This window comes from Verruconis gallopava (assembly GCF_000836295.1).
Source record: "Verruconis gallopava strain CBS 43764 unplaced genomic scaffold supercont1.12, whole genome shotgun sequence".
NCBI lineage: Eukaryota > Fungi > Ascomycota > Dothideomycetes > Venturiales > Sympoventuriaceae > Verruconis > Verruconis gallopava.
The window spans coordinates 205,235-221,888 of NW_015622148.1; the positions used below are offsets into that span (position 1 = coordinate 205,235).

Below are 16,654 nucleotides of genomic sequence, written 5' to 3' on the forward strand. Positions count from 1 at the left end.
GAGGGTTGCTAGGCGCGACAGGCGCGACGGACGCGACGGACGACAGCCTGAAGTCACTTCTTTCCGAAAAGAAGCAATGAAGCACTGCACGAGTAGATCTTCAGGTGAAAGCAAGCGGCCCGCCTAAGCAAGGTTGTAGAGCACCGCGACTCCAGGACGAGGTCGAGGGCGTGTGAGGACGGTAGCTTTGCTGGAGGGAGCTGGACGGGGCGTCTCGCTGACGAGACAAAGAAAAAAATACAAGAGAAAGAAGAAGGCGCAGGAGGTGCAGCCAAGCGATGCGGATAGAGAGGAAAGAGCTGATGATGGTGGATGCACCCAAAAGATCGATCGCACCTGCTATCTTGGTTTTCCTGGGCTGCGCTAGGAATTCCCAAGAAGTCGCGAACCGAGCTCCCTTCGGTTGCGTCATATGTCTGCCCTTCGCTGCTGCCACACGCTCGGCAGCCCCAAGCATGCACAGAACTGGCAAAGACCATCCTCTATCATCGAGCCGCCATACGACGTAACAAAGAAGTGGCAAACAGGTGGCTTCGGTCGCTGAGAGCGAAGGCAGACACAAAGTCGACGAAGAGTCACTGCATAGCAAAAACTACGTTCTTCGTTCGCGGCCTAACTTGTCTTGGTTGCAGACCTTCCTTGTGCACTGAGTAGTTGACGAGAAGAGGCGAATCAGAGACACGTGACGGCCATTACACTTTAACTTTGCCATACGCAACGCGCCACTGCATCAAAACTCCAAGTCCTACCAACAACCTAAACACGAGTCCACATTCCTGTCGGCCTTGATACTTCGATAACCTAATATATCTTCGCCATCTTCTACTTGTTCCCTCTCTTCGGCATTGGTGACCAAGCCACGCACCAGCGAAGAGCGAGACAGCGAAGTCTTCCTAACCTAGATTCATATATAAGGCTCCTAGTTCATACCGATGACTACAACTCAAAGTCTAGCGTTTGCGAGCCGATAGCGCAAGATATCCCTCTTGGTCCTCCCTATATACATCCATCATGGACGCTTCGGTCGCCGCAACTCCACAAACTCGTCCTTCGCAGGATACGCACGATCCTACTGTAACGGCCGCCATGACTCCGGGTGCGAACGAAAATGCCCACACAACTATGAACAGTCATTTTAGCCGCAAGGATGAGTTAGATACGTGTCGCATTTGCCGAGGTGAAGGTTCTCTAGATGAGCCGCTCTTTTACCCCTGCAAATGCAGTGGCAGCATTAAATACGTGCATCAAGACTGCTTGATGGAATGGCTGTCGCACTCACAGAAAAAATACTGCGAGCTTTGCAAGACACCATTTCGTTTTACGAAGTTATACTCTCCGCATATGCCCTCACGGTTACCCACTGGCGTATTCATGCGCAAGGCCTCCATCCACATCCTCGAACACCTAGCGACGTGGCTGAGGGGTGCGTTGGTAGGTTGTGTGTGGCTAGTGTGCGTCCCGTGGCTTATGCGATGCATTTGGCGGATTATATTTTGGATTGGAGATGTGGGATGGGCGAGGGATGGCATGTATATATGGCCACTCCTTGCGGCAGCGACGGACGATAAAGTTGTCGTTGCGGTTGGTGACATGAACGTCTCGGGACGTGTACATGTGCCCAATGCAACCTTTCAGACACCGACCTTGATAAACACGACCTCACCGGTTCACAACCTCTCTCAGGATCCACTCGTCTTCAAACTCGCGCGCGGGCTTTTCACAACCATGGTCGCACCGCTTCGACGCTCCGACCCGCTCGTCTTCAAAGCCAATGTGACAATCAATCCACTAATAGCACGTATGCTTGAACAAAGTCACTCATCCATACTATCAGAGGTGCAGTTTCTCAAGACAATGAGTTCTTCGCCTTTCATTAATCGGTTCGTTATGGATGTAGTTGAGGGACAGATCATTACACTTTCCGTAGTGGTTGTGTGCATCCTCATCTTCTTGATTCGCGAGTGGGTAGTGCAACAACAGCCCGTCGTTGATTTAGCAGCAGCGGACGCAGTGAATGCGCTTGCGCAAGCCGGCGGTGGGATACAGAATCAACAAGATGAACGTCTCAATGACGTCGATGGTGCTGGTGCAGAACCGCATCAAGAAGCAACAGCAGCAGCACTAGCGGCCCCCCCCTCAGGAGCCGAAGTCATTGAAGAATCCGATAATATCATCGCATCGAACGTAGAGGATCCAGAGCAGGAAGTAGAACGAATGACCAGAACCGACACCCCAACAACAGTACAGGACTGTGAGTCCTCTATCCGCTCCCTCAGCGACTCCTTGTCTATGTTAGAGCGCGCGCGTGCGATGCTCGTTCAGCTAGAAGGTGGCGTCGAATCTCTTTTTGAACCTTCGCGAAGCGAGATTCGGGACATGAGGGCTAAGACGCAAAGCCTAGAGCGCGAGATTCTGGCTGAATTGAGGAAATTGAAGGCGCTTCTCAAAGATTTCTTCTGGGATAGCGCTGAATTGAGTGTCATGCTAGACGAGTTATTCCGAAGAATCGAGGGAATTGCTCCGGATGACGAGAATAGAAACATTAATGTTGATGTTGATGACCGTAATGATGACACCCATCTTGAAGAGAAGATGGATGGAAGGCAAAGTGCGAGTATGCCGGAATGGAACCACGCATCGCTTGCAATAGATATTGCAAGAAAGATGCAAGAGTTCGCGGATTCGATTCCAAGGGCTCGACGGTCCAGTGAGCAGGCTGAGTTACAATTTAAGGAGCCTTGGGGACGGTCGAAGTCACTAGAGAAACGGCAAGAGGAAATTGAAGACGAGCGGGGCAGCAAGAGGGGTGTGGATTGGAAGCAAATTCCAAGGGCAGACCAGAGTCAGAGACAAAGTCGAACTCAAGCAGAGAACTCATCTGCACAGCAATACCATGAACCGCTTGTTGGATTTAGCGAAATTGCGGACAACAGCAACATGAGGGAAGTTGATGAAAAAGTCCCTAACGGCACGTTTGATGGGCAAGATGATCTATCATGGGTTAGCACCACTGGTTCGTCAGATGCAAGAATGACAATCGAAGAACTGCCAGAGAATCCATCCGCTCCGGACTATGCAGAAGGATCCACACCGTCCACTACTCTAGCTGCTCAGACGGGAAGTGAACTATCTACAACACCTTCAACCGACGCTGGCCAATTTCCTGAAGCTGAGCTCGGATTTTTAGGCTGGATGGTGCACTGGTTCTGGGGTGACATTCAACAAGAGCATTTGGCTAATGCTCAAGACCCCGAAGTCGAATTTGGTGCCGCAGATGATGAACATGTTGTCAGAGATCTAGCAGCTGAAGCGCCGTTTGTACCTTTCCAAGGTGCCCAACCGTTCCAACAGGATGTTCGAAATGACCGAGATCAAGTAGAAGCCCCAGCCCGTCGAATTCCTTTAAGAGACGCCCCACCCCCCGCAGATGAGGCGGTTGCAGCTGCAGCTGCTCTAGGCGCTGAAGCGAACGGTCTCGACGCAGACGCCATCGATGATGCCGAAGACTTGGAGGGTATTCTTGAGCTGATAGGGATGCAAGGGCCCCTTGCAGGCCTCCTTCAAAACGCTATCTTTAGCGGGATTCTGATCAGTTTAAGCATTATGCTTTTCGTCTTTTTGCCATACGTACTAGGCAAATTGGTGCTTCTTCACATCGCTGAACCAAGTTTACTGTACAAGGTGCCGCTGAAGACTGCAACGGTAATTGCAGACTTGGCGATCGATGCTGGTGTTATGATAGGTGGATATGTGGCGTATGCAGCGTTGGAGGGATATAGATGGGTAATGGGTTGTCTAGCTGTAGACATGAAAGAGCGAGGAGGCACTCTATTTGTAAATGGAGTGCGCGGACATGCCAAGGCCGCTTTGGAACGGCTTGTCGGAGGGCTTATTGCTACCAATGAGATTGAGGCAGGCGACCTTCTCTACCTGTCTATGGCTTGCCATGCGGCCTTGCACGCTGTTGAAGATTGGGCAATTAGCGAGGTCAAGTTCCTATTTGACGCGGTCAAATCTATCTTCAGCTGCTTGCTATCAGCTGACGTTCTATTCCTATACCAGCAACTCAAGGGCATTTCGCTCTCGACGGCTAATCTTGTCATTTTCACCCTTCAGTCTATTTGGACAATCATCTGCTCCTTCTACACAACGGGATCCATACATCTCCCAACAGGCACACCGCTACATGTGCCGGACGACCCTATGCTGACATATTGGAATGCGCGCGACCGATTCCTTGCAGTCCTTGCTGGCTATGCAGCCATTGGACTTCTATGCGGTCTGTATGTCAAGCTCGCTCCACTCACAACATCCCACCATGGCAAACGCTTTGAAGCACATATCGTGGAAGCATGCTTACAAGCTGGTGGTGTGCTGAAAGTCATTCTCATCATCAGCATTGAGATGATTGTGTTTCCCCTCTTTTGTGGGTTTTTGCTTGACTTTGCCCTGCTGCCACTTTTCGAGAACGCAACTCTCTCATCCCGCGTTGCTTTCACTGTTAGCTCGCCTTGGACCTCGGGGTTTGTGCATTGGTTCGTGGGCACTTGTTACATGTTCCACTTTGCACTCTTCGTTTCCATGTGCAGGCGCATTCTTAGAAAGGGCGTTCTATACTTCATCAGAGACCCTGACGATCCGACATTCCATCCAGTACGCGACGTTCTGGAGCGCAATGTCGTGACTCAGCTACGCAAGATTGCATTCAGCGCGATTGTGTACGGCGCACTCATCGTCGTATGTCTTGGCGGCATCGTCTGGGGTCTATGGGCGGCCCTTGATGGCATTTTACCCATCCACTGGTCATCTACGGGCTCAAATATCGAGTTTCCGCTGGACATTTTGTTCTACAACTTCCTCACGCCATTTGTAGTGCACTATGCCAAGCCCAGCGCAGGGATAACGGCGATGTACGAATGGTGGTTTAGACGTGTGGCACGCGCGCTCCGACTCTCGGACTTCCTATTCAGAGAGGAGCATTTCGACGAGGAAGGCCATTGGGTTCGGCACACATGGAAAGCGTGGATTACACGCAGAGTTAATAATGATTTGACAGAGGAAGATGTCGATCGGCTTGCAATTTCTCAGGGCACAGCGGATGCAGATGCGCTCGACGACGGCATAGTGAAGTTCGTCCCGGATGGACAATATGTCCGAGCACCTGCTTCAGATCAAGTTCGAATACCCAAGGGAACTCCGGTTTTTGTGCCCGTCACTGTGGAAAATAAGCGTTTGGATGGAAAACCAGACGATGAAGGTGTTCATGCTGCGAATTCGAATTTGGTCATCAAGGTTTACATCCCCCCGTGGTTCAAGCTCCGCATTGGGCTTTTCATTCTTGCAGTTTGGATATTCGCGGCAGCAACTGGCATCGCTGTCACAGTCTTGCCTCTACTTCTTGGGCGATACCTACTATCCTCAGCATTTGGGCGAAAAGAATTCATCAACGACATCTACGCATTCTCCATCGGAATATATCTCCTTGGCGGAGCCTTGTACGCAGGTATTCATCGCCACGCTATCATAAGCTGGCTAGTGACTACCTTTATTCCCGCAGACGGTGGTCGTCATATCATCGGTACAGTGTGGAACACCATCACTCGTGTAGCCAGCATCATCTACGTATACAGCACCCTCGCCATTGGACTTCCCTTGATCAATGCTGTCCTCCTAGAAGTTTACATCCTCATGCCCATACATTATTTTTTCCATGCCGGAGAGCATCACGTCATGCATCTCGTTCAAGATTGGACATTAGGTATCCTTTATGTTCGTATTGGGATGCGAATCTTCCTATCTGACCCAGAGTCACGTCCAGCTCGCGCGATCCGTCAAGTCTTCGCAAACGGATATTTAAATCCGGATGCCGGTCGTGCCACACGCTACTTCATCCTGCCCGCTTTGCTATGTTTTGCAACACTGATGGGCGCTCCGTTCGCGACTGCCTTCATCGTGAATAAGACATACATGCGGGCCGCTGAAAAGGATGACAAGATTGCGACTATGAGGATGGCGTATCCACTAGCGAGTGCCATTGTCGTAGCGGTGCTTGCTGGAAGGACTGCTGTACGCGCTGCAAGAAGGTGGAAAGCTCGCATTAGGGATGAAGTGTATCTCGTGGGCGAGAGACTACACAATTTTGGAGATAAGAAGAGCAATAAAGGCAAAGAAAAGGTGAAGTCACCGCAACAGGAGCAATGAGTGACGGACCAGTGTTCTTATAGTTGACGAGAAGCGAAACATTTGTCACATCATGTTGACTAGAGAGTCCTCAAGTCTTTATGACGTCTTTGATACCCTGTGCCTAACCTAGGGATGTTACATTGCATTAAAATGGCTTTTTTGTACCATTAAGTCGTCCATAGATACCATGTTTGTAGTAGAAAATCAATCAAAATGACACCTCTACCACAACCGTCACACACTGCCAAATTCAAGGACATGATAGGTAAAGCCATATAGTGACAAATGTAGCCTCGCTGCTGTTCGGACGTAAGAACAACTAAGAATACCATGGGGAAAGATCGGGAGTCGGTCATCTCAAAATAAGGTCAAATAATGAAGGATGTTGAATTTGATCGGGCCCAGCATACATACAAACGCGCCCGAGGTATTGAACGCCGTCTCATGCAAAACATAACCAAATAAAATGTCGATACATCATCACTCATGCCGTGGACGAATCCTCGTCTCAGCTTACAGTTGGCCCAAAGGACGTTCGGCGCCTGCGTCCGTCAGATAGACGACTGGGTTGCTTGCGTTGCTCACGGCGCACCTAGGAGATCCTCCACCCAGCCCATGGAGACCCTGTTATCGTCGCATAGTCTCGCCCATTCGAGCAGGAGTCGGTACGTGTAGATGCCCATGTCCTCGCGCCGGAGCGTCTTTTCGGCCCAGGACCGGCCGTCGTCTGCGATCTGCTTGGCCACGTCGTCGTGGCTGCCGAGGCCGTTGAAACCCATGAAATAGTCCAGGATGCCGTAGATGTCGATGAATGTGTTGTCCATCGGGATGAAGTGTACCCAGGGGAACAGGCGGTCATCGTGCCACTCCTCGTAGATCGTCGCCTTGATGGGCACGGACGTAGACTTCAGGAAAGCGCGGTATCGGCCGGAGAAAGAGTTGCCGTCGATGTCCGGGAGGTACTTGTGCTTGTACATCTTCTCCATGGGCACGCCGTCTTGTGTTGAGAAATACGGGTCCGTGTAGGGACAGTTGCGCCCGTCGGTGTGTGGGAAGCACAGCAGGTCAATGAATGACACGTCGCTAATCTCGGAGACCCAGTCGCCAAGATATCCGTTGCGGATGGCCTTGATGTTGAAGTCATCCCAGCGAGGAAGGTCGAACGTCTCGCCGCGGATCCGTGTCTGCTCTGCTTGCAACACGCGCGTGCCGTTCATCATCTGCACGAAGCGATGCCGCTGGAAGTGGATCCAGTTTTCGGCTCTGTTGCGGCCACCAGATGCGACTCCACGCCAGTAAACTTTCTCCTTTTTGGAGCTCCAGTCCGAGCCGTGCTTCTTGCCCCCGGAGTACAGAGGGTCCGCATTGAGATATGTAGCTGGAGGCAGAAGGATCTCGTTGTTGACGGGTAGTTTCGAGCCTCCAAACATAGGGATGAGCTGGTGAGTGGTGGATACTGAAACAGGCTCTATAAAGGAGCCGTGGAGACCGCGCAGGTAGGGCTTGTCGCAAATCTGCTTTGCCAGTGTCCAGTTCCCCACAAATCCATGGACAGAGTTCTGGGGCTGGCCACGCGGGAGCAACGTCGGCTCTTCCAATGGTGTCCAGGCAGGTTCGTTGCGTGACGTCGAGTTTGGGTGACACCCGATCTTAGCAAGTTCCCAATACTGACCCCCGTGGAACTGTGGATCGTAGTGCATGTCCAACTCAGATTTGTCCGCGTCAAACGCCGTGAGTCCTGTGAAATTCGAGATGACTTCCACCGGATCCATCTCGAATCGCTTCAGCTCGGCCTTTCGCATGTACTCTTCCATCTCTTCCCAGGGTACGACCACACGAGACTCATCCATCATGTTAACAGGTACATCGACGTCAGGCAGCCGGTGTTGCAATTCTGCAATCAAGCCATGCCAGAGTTGGATCCATGGGACTCTCTTCTTGGTGTCTGTTTTAAACGTCGCGTTGCCTCGGCGTACCGAAATGACAAAGTCATACGCATTCGCCTGGAAACGCAGCACTTTCGGATCAATGGCCCAAAACGGGGTCAGGTCGTGGTAGATACGGTCGAAAAATTCTTCCACGATGACGGCGTCCTTGCTCTTCGCATACTCGAACCACTCGTCAAAGCCCGGTGGGGGATGTCGCCCTCTTCGTGCCCGGTATTTCTTGGCAGCATCCTGAACATTGTAACTCCTCCTGTTCAGTGTGCGGTAGTATTGGGCTCTCGCGGACAGGATCAGGTCATCGATCGGGTGCTTTCCATTCATCAACTCTCCATGCTCTATCGAGCCTGGCAAATCCACGTTGTGCCATGATTCCAGGCTCTTGGAGGAGGTATACAACGAGAAATATATCAGCGCCAGCGAGACAAATGCCGCGACAGCTAGGTATCTTGCCCTAGACGAGGCGTGGAGGCTGCGAAGCCAGGTCCGGAACCCGTTTGCGAGCGAGGGCCCAGCCATTTCAGCTCGCGGCGACCTTTCCGACGCGAGACCAGGATGCCGAAGAACAAGGTGCCAATCAGGTCATTTCATGGCGCTCCGCAGAGGGCAAAAGCTGCTGATGCATCAGGCGTTGAACTCGTCCATGAGCATGAAATCAAGACGGAGCTCAGGACGCTCGAGAGCTTTGGCACGGGCAATGGGACTAGGAAGAGATGGTTGGTCGCATTTGGAGTTAGTTGGCCGGCCAGACGGCAGAGTGGTAGCATGGGGAGCCAGGCTCAAGCCAATCTGCACAGCGGCACAACGACGCCGTCGACGAAAAAGGGCAAAGCGCCAGTTCGTTATCGCCGTGGGCCACCTTTGTCTCCGCGCAGCTGTGCAACCAAGAAGAGGGGAAACGGCTCTGCAGACGAAGGTCGACAACATGCCTCGCTTCGACGTCGTCATTCGCCTTGTGGCTCAGCCGCCGACGCGTGGATGAGCGCGAACGCCTGCTCAATTGCGTGGGCTGTCTCCTTCTATTGCACTCCTAAATGGAGAGTATCTGCAGCACATGAACACTCAAAAGTCGAGGCCGTGCGGATGCTTTCCATTGTTTTTTCTTTTCCTTATAGTCTTGAATGGCATTCGCTCGTATCAAATCAGCACACGTAGTTTCAAGGTTCAGATAAATGTCATCTCGGTTAGAGCCAAGATTGTCGCGGCTTGGGCTTCGTTGCCACCATGACCGTGTGGATGGCACATCCCCACAAAACCACGTGATAGGCGCAGGCTTCGAATAAGTTTGACCTCGCGACATGATGTGTCTCCGTGGTCATAAGCATGTAAGTCGTATACTTTTCTGATTTCCGCGCTGGAAAGTAAAAAGGGTCTTTGGTTTTTAGACACATATACATTACGCCGCCATCGGCGACGGTGACAAACGCTTAGAGACAACGTTCAGCCCGAAACTGGATTACCTCATCCCTGGCTTCCGAACCCATTCTTTGATGCCTCGATTCCCAAAGGAGTGATACAATCTTCCCATTGCATTCAACTGTTGACACAATGACCTCTCGTCACCTGGATCCGACTGCTATCGACAATCTGCAACGTCACTGCGCTCTGACCACAGCCGACGCGCAGCAGAGTTACACGAAGTCGATAGCTGCCCACGTCGCGCAGAGATAAGGAAGGGAAGGAGATGTACCCGATGACGTCCGAGTCCTTTTCGAGCCCATACACTGGAGCATGAACCGAATCTGCCAATTGTGGTCCGGCGAGCGTACCTGACGGGGCCATGGTTTTTCTGTCCGAGGAGACCAACGAAGTGACGGCAAAGTACTGGTGCAACGAATCGTTCAGCGTGGAGGATGCAGATGCGCATGCTCTTGACGCACGCACTTGAAGCGTCACGGGATGGCTTATCGGCCTGCCGACTTGGACTGCTTTTGGAGGGGCCGCAACAAACTCGAGGGAATAGTCCGCCGACGGCGATGGAAACTCCGCGGGCAAAAGATCCGGATGCGTTCTTGAACAAGCCGGCTGACGGTCCTGACGTCCTCGGCCTCGACTCCGGTTTGGGCGGCCGTGGTTGCGCTCTTGAGTCGATCGAGGTTCAAAAGAAGAGTGATGGTTACTTCGCGCCACGTCCAGCATTGCGTCGTCGATCAAAGCTCGCTCTGCACAACGGCGCCGCGCTCATCAGCATCTGGCGGACGTGTTCTTCGCACTCCCTCTGAACTTACATGGTAATCGGCTGATGCTTTTGGTGCTGATGAATTTGCGAAATGGGGCCATCGGCTAGAGAGGAGATCATCCTAATTTAACAACAAGGAAAGGGGTGGCTCGAATGAAACTAAATTTAGCTCCTCTATAAAGGAAGAGGAAGAGAGAAAGAACGTTGGAGACATCTCATCGAGTAATTGGCTGCTCTGCATCAAGACAGCGTCCAACACAGTGGGCCATTATTGTCGCGCTATTGCCTCGTAACTACGTATATTCTCCCTTCTGTCAAAGGCTGTCTCCAGATTAGGCTGCGTGTGGCTGCTCGCCTTTGGCCTCGCAAATGCTCGTCATTGTTTTAGCATCGCCCAGACGATGGCCGACGTCCACATCCGTCCCTCATCTCCATACGTCGCAGACGCCCATTCCAACCTGGTCCATTACAACCTGCGCGCTTGCACAAAAGAACGGAGCCTGCTCGTAACACACGTCCCGCCACCTGTCGAGCCTGTGTCAGATCCACGGGTCCTGCTTCGGAGATCCAGGCAGCGCCTCCTAGGCCTTGTGTAGCCCTAACCCATGGTACGTGGACACCGGTCCGGGGAACCGGACGAAGCCACGGCGACGCGAGACGACGACTTTGTGCTCCGCGATGCGGACAACAGAGTTCCCAACTGCATGGAAGTTTGAATTGGGCCAAGATCGACGAATCGAACTGGAAAAGAGCGCTGAGCACGTTTTTGGGGCGCTGCCATCAAGCTCATAGTCGAGTGGTCAAGCGCACGCACGTCTGGATCAGCGTCTGTGAGTTTTGGGTACAAACGTGCCGGCTTCGCAGCTCTTTGAGCTTAACGGTCCGGCTCGACAAGTTCGACGTTTGCTTTTCCGAAAGCAGCATCGCGCTGAACGCGGCAGCGACGGCTTTTTTCGTCTTCAGGTTCGACCAGAACCGCCCCTCCAGAATACCGCCACCGCGGACGTGTCCAGCGCTATCAATCTCGGGTGACATTCACGATCTTGTATCCCCTGGGCGTGGAGATCAAGAGGGACAAGCCATGCCGTGCATGCTGATTAGGGAACGGCGCATGTCCACATTGCCGTCTTGTTTCGTCTTTCTCGTCTCAAAGCAGCCATGTCCGCTCTTCCCGATGTTTGCTCACGCACCAGCCCCTTCTTGGCCTTTCATAAGACAAACTGAACGTTTTGCGGCGTACGTCGCACAAGCAATCGGCCGAATCCCCTAGCCTTTCACAGTCGTTTCGATAACTAGAGCGGTCGCACTCGGCGACCGGTCGAGGGAGTGGACGCCGAACGAATCGCCGTTCGAATGGGACGCCCGGTTGATGTGAGAGACCACCCGTCGTCTTTGGCAAGGCTGAACTTGAGTGTTGGTAGAAGCGCAATGGAACACTAACGCTGATCAGCTCTCGTTTTCTTGACCGATGTGGCAATGGCTGCGGCAGATCCGTGAGTAGGGTCTGGTTGGAGATTTTCAAAGTCGGGACGTGGGGAGCGGACAAGACTCGCACGCGGTCATCTTTCCAATTCTCGTCCGTTTCGCCGTGTGAAGACAGTAGAAAGGGATATGGCGAGTGCGATTGCCGGATGTACGTATTTACTGGGCTAGAAGCCACGGATGGCGTCCGCGGAGCAGCGGTCATGTCATCCCAGATTGCCAAGTGCTACATAACAAAGACAACAAATTACGCCCTTCTACAGCTTTTGAAATGTGAAAAAAAAAAAAAAAAAAGAGAGAGAGAAATAGAAGCGCGATCCAACTTCATCTAAATGCGAGTGCAGATCGTGGTTGGCTCGTTCATGTTGGAAACGTTGAACACTTTTCATTATGCTTTGCTTGTTTTTGCTCGGTAGGAGGTTTCTGGGTATCTCTGGTACACGCACAGTCATCATCCGTCGCCAAAATCACTGCTCCGAGGATGTTGAACAAAGAGTAGAGGGTAACAAGCAAGTCATATGCCTCAAAAACAAGAATGACATCAAAAGCAGACTAGAGCCAAAGAGGGGAAAAAATTTGTGAGAAAGATATGCCAACCGAGATGTCTGGCTGATATCGACTAGATCGTTCCCGTCACATTCCAGAGACACGCAGATCCGTGCTCAGAGTCGCTCAAACGAAGGTGAAATCTCCCCAAGTGTCTTCGCCAAGGGCAAAGAAGAGATTCGTCGGTGAGTGATCAAGAGGGCTTGTCGCACCCGATGCGCCCAAGGAGCTCCTTCTTGTCGCCATGACCAGGGATCGAGATGCCGCTCGCCTTGGTGACATGGATCCGCCTGGAGCTGCGCCGCATAGGAGCCGCAGGAGACTCTGAAGCCTTTCTTGCCAGATTGACGCTCGCGCCGTCTGCCTCTTCGACAATGTACTTCTGGTGTGCGTTCCCATTTGCAGCGATCGTAGGTGGATCGTAGACTTCGATCTCGACCTCTTCCTCTTCCTCCTCTTCCTCGCCCTCATCGTCGGAGCGAGAGTCCTGGGCGCCCTTGCCAGACAGCACACGATACGCTACGCGGATGATCATGCCGAACCAAATCAGTGTGAGGACCTGCAGTGCCATGAGCAGCGATAGGAAAGACATGCGGATGCGGTTGTTGAAGCAGACAACGCCACCAGGCTCGCTGAACGACTTCATAATGTTGCTCCAGACCTGGTTTCCGCCGTCAACGGAGACCTGACTGCCGGACACGCTATCGAAGCAGCCGTAAGGCATGTCCGCCGAGGGGACGTGAGCCCAGATCGAATAGCAGACGAGATTGTAGAATATGTGTCGTGTGATAAACCAGCTAAAGATGAAGGCGCCAAAGGCAGCGTCGCAGGCGGTCTGGTAGTTGAGGTAGTTCAGCATTTTGGCAAACTAGTATTACTGCAGTCAGCACTCCGTCCGTTCATCGTTCACCGCGCAGACCACGGGCTAGGAAAGGAGAACCTACAGCAAGCAAGATGTCACAGAAATCCATGATGGCCAGGATTACGTTGCCGACCTTGGTCTGGTAAAAGCCGTAGCTACAGACGAGTAACATGCTGGTGAAGATGTGGTGTGTGAACATCTGCCAATGGTCTTTCCTGCGTTCTTCTATGTTGACGACGAACAGCTGTTGCATCCAGAACCCGAACTGGACCAGATAGTACCACTTCATGAGCCCGCTCATTGTTCGGGTTGGAAAGCCAGTCCACATCTGGCGAAGGTTGAGCCAGTACGGAGAATTATACATGATGTACTGCAGTGGCCACGGTCAGTCACAGCAATTGAGCAGCGGTTGCGAAGAGTGCGGGCCTCACCATTCCCAAGCTCCACGAAGCACCGTAGTAGATGAACATCCAGCCTTGCTCAGCGAATCTAACCAGCCCCTTCTTGCTCTTGATGCCGTTTGAGCGTGCGAATGGCTTGAGTAGGTACTCCATCGTCGCAACCCTAACGCCAGTGAAGATAACCAACCACGAGAATGCAAAGTAGAAGTCGTCGGTGCCGACGAGATAGTTGTCCTCCTGCTTGTTGTAGTAGCTCATCTCGAAGAACTTGCGGGTTCGCGGCCGTATCTGAGGGAACAAGACGTGCGTGAGCGACAGCAGCAGAAGAAGGTTAATCGAAAGGCCTACGTGCGCGTTTGGTCAGTGTACAGTTCGACGTGCAATTGAAGGCTCAACCGACCAAGCTGGTGCTCAACAACCCAAGCACAGAAGACGCTCAGCAACGAGGACTCGACACTCTGCTTTCTCCTTCTCACGACCATTTTTCGGGCGTGTCTGCTCTGCTCATGATGGTGATGGGTTGGGACGAACGACTCCTTAACCAAAAACTCCTCGATGTGCTCCGCGTGTTTCTTTCCGGCACCGACGTCGCCCGGAAGCGTAGAGAGCGTGCCTTGCGCAGCCGCCATGCTTTTCTATCGACAGCTCGTGGAATGATCTTGATTGTTGGGAAAAGCGAGCGACACAAAGAGGAGACCAGTCCTCTTTGAGATGGAAAAAAAAGGTCCCGTCGCTGGTGCAGGAAAAACTTCTCGGCTACGGTTTCATGTAGAATTTGGATCTGACCACACGGCAGCTTCGAGCGAGGGCGAGCGGGAGAGGAGGGTATGAAGATGCGGAGGGGCTGGCGTGGAAGCAGCAGGCTTGGTGCAGGCTGGATTGGGTTGATTGCTTCGCTCTGCCTGTCTGCTGGTCTGGCGGTGTAAATCCTGGGTTGGGGGGGTTCGGAGCTTCGACGATCTGCCAGCGGATGCAGAATTACCGACTCTCTGTCTGCACCGTTTGGTTTCAGCGCTTCGCTCGGCTGCAACGCAACCAAAGAATGGGGATCAGTGAACACGACGCTCGAACGAGGAAATGCGACGGCTTTGAATTGACCTGTCGTCTCCGCGCTTTTCGCTCCGGTTCTGCTTGGCTCTGCGCAGCTGCACCGGTGCTGGATCTGGGGACATGCATTTTTGCCTGGACCCTGGCTGAGGCGGCTTGCACGGTCTGGGCCAGCGAATCATCACGCCGAAAGATGCACGCGCTGGAATCCGTCTGTTGAAACATCGGTCCCTCGGACGGCAGTGGCTGGCGTGCGACTCCCGCCATGTCATGATACGTTCGCCAGGAAGTCAAGTCCGCGTGGCCGACCTCAGATCTTACGGCTGGGTCCAGTTCACAGAGGGTTGCCTGCTGAGAAAGAAGGAAGCTTGCTTCGGCTACGGAAAGCGTTGCGCGTGATACGTGTTCCAATTTGAGCCTCAAGAATTCGGTTACTCAGTACAGCTAGCGAGAACAAAGCAAATCCTTTATTACATGTGTGCACACTTCTTCAAATACTCCGATAGCCTTCCAATCTTCGCCCCCGAGATATCTGTCAACGTGGGAAGTTCAGTTGTTCTGCTGGCTGTTGAGGATCCTCAAGATCGCCAAGAACAAGTTGATGATGTCCAAGTACAGGCTGATGGACGCTGCAATCTCCTCCTCGACATGGTAGTGGCGCATGACGAGCTGCGTGTCTACCAAAATGTAGCCCGAGAAGATGAGCGCCGCAATGACGCCGTAGGCCAGCTCGATCTTGTCGTTGTACGGGAAGAACATGGTCATGAATCCGAACAGGATGAGGACCCATAGAGCGCCGAACAGATATGGCATCCACGACGTGAAATCATACTTGCTCTGGCAAGCGAACAGCGTGAGGGCAACAAAGATGCCGAGCGTGAAGATGAGAGCCGTCAGCACGACGCGCGACTCGTAGAACGAGACGATGACGCTGATCGAGTACGCCTCCAGAGCAGTGAAGCCACTGAGGAAGAGCAGGTTTGTTGGATACGACTTGCGCTTCCAGAAGGTGAGGCCCATGAAGGCGATGGCGCCAAACAGGGACACCCACAGCATCCAGGCGTTGGTCTGGATCCAGGTGCGGTAGCCGGTCGAGAAGAAGGATACGCTGCTGAGCGCGGCAGTGGCAAGGAGCTGCACGGTCCTGCGGCATCGACGTCAGCATTTAGGCAACAAACGGAACGGCAGAGACTGCATGAGCTGAAAGGCAGGAGCACTTACAGGATTGCATACACCTTCCTCACGAAGGCCATCCTGATGTCCAAAGTCGCCTCAGCGACTACACCGCCGAACTTGAAGTCATCCGGCAAGTTGTCGTTCTCCGTCCTCGCCGGGCCGAGCAGCGGCGACTGCGCACTCTGCTCCTGGTATGAGGGTGGCGCCTGAGTGTAGCGCGTGGACGGCTCGTCCTCGAACGGGTCGCGCTGCGGCGCAGGCTGGTATTTGGCGCTGGGCATGGTGAGCGATAGCGCTTGGAGAGAAGGAACACCAAGTGACGAGACTCAGCAAGCAGAAGGACGATGTGTAGGAGGCAGGGCCAGGAAAGAAATTAATAAGAGGACCGCCTGGCGAGTTTATGTGAGGATCTGATGACGCAGGAAAAGGCGAAGGAAGCCCTCAGAGGTCAGAGCGGGGCGCAGCGGGCTGGGGAGGCCCGGGCACTAGGGCAGGTCACATGGCGGCTGGCAGTTCCTAATATCTTACGCCAGCCGTTCTGCCCTTGTTTTTTTGCTCGTCCTCGCAGTATTCTTCGTCACAAACACGTAGCATATGTCACGGCAGCTTCACCAGTCGAACCATCTCGAACCCTCTTCTTCCTTGCGTCCACCACCATCCTGTTCTACTGGTGTTTGCTCAGCTTGCTGTTCCATCCTCCTCGTGACCGGGGATCTGCACACGGCTTGTTTCTCTTCGTATTCCTTTTTTCGTCTCATCCTCGAGATCTGCGTGGTCTGTGAATGACGCTGAAGTGTCAGGAGAGGTCCCGTGACTACCATGACGATGAAGATGA

At 52.9% G+C, this 16,654-nt stretch overlaps 5 protein-coding genes across 5 annotated transcripts; 2 read left to right on the forward strand and 3 right to left on the reverse strand.

Moving 5' to 3' along the window:
* The first annotated feature begins 673 nt into the window (after nucleotides 1–673).
* PV09_04286 (uncharacterized protein) lies at nucleotides 674–6,403 on the forward strand. Its single transcript, XM_016357609.1, has one exon. The coding sequence runs from the start codon at nucleotides 1,012–1,014 to the stop codon at nucleotides 6,199–6,201; it is 5,190 nt and encodes a 1,729-aa protein (XP_016214401.1). The 5' UTR covers nucleotides 674–1,011; the 3' UTR covers nucleotides 6,202–6,403.
* Nucleotides 6,210–8,911, reverse strand: PV09_04287 (uncharacterized protein). Its single transcript, XM_016357610.1, has one exon. It carries the CDS (start codon nucleotides 8,643–8,645, stop codon nucleotides 6,765–6,767), a length of 1,881 nt encoding a protein of 626 aa, XP_016214402.1. The 5' UTR covers nucleotides 8,646–8,911; the 3' UTR covers nucleotides 6,210–6,764.
* Nucleotides 8,912–9,437: 526 nt separating this feature from the next.
* Nucleotides 9,438–10,919, forward strand: PV09_04288 (uncharacterized protein). Its single transcript, XM_016357611.1, has one exon. The coding sequence runs from the start codon at nucleotides 9,980–9,982 to the stop codon at nucleotides 10,346–10,348; it is 369 nt and encodes a 122-aa protein (XP_016214403.1). The 5' UTR covers nucleotides 9,438–9,979; the 3' UTR covers nucleotides 10,349–10,919.
* A 1,607-nt stretch (nucleotides 10,920–12,526) lies between these two features.
* PV09_04289 (uncharacterized protein) lies at nucleotides 12,527–14,225 on the reverse strand (the record flags this gene model as incomplete). The annotated part of the gene is made up of 4 exons (XM_016357612.1): nucleotides 12,527–13,201; nucleotides 13,278–13,565; nucleotides 13,627–13,940; nucleotides 13,997–14,225. 4 exons carry the CDS (start codon nucleotides 14,223–14,225, stop codon nucleotides 12,527–12,529), a joined length of 1,506 nt encoding a protein of 501 aa, XP_016214404.1.
* A 967-nt stretch (nucleotides 14,226–15,192) lies between these two features.
* PV09_04290 (uncharacterized protein) lies at nucleotides 15,193–16,100 on the reverse strand (the record flags this gene model as incomplete). Its single annotated transcript, XM_016357613.1, has 2 exons — nucleotides 15,193–15,787; nucleotides 15,865–16,100. The coding sequence occupies 2 exons, from the start codon at nucleotides 16,098–16,100 to the stop codon at nucleotides 15,193–15,195; spliced, it is 831 nt and encodes a 276-aa protein (XP_016214405.1).
* Nucleotides 16,101–16,654: the final 554 nt, after the last annotated feature.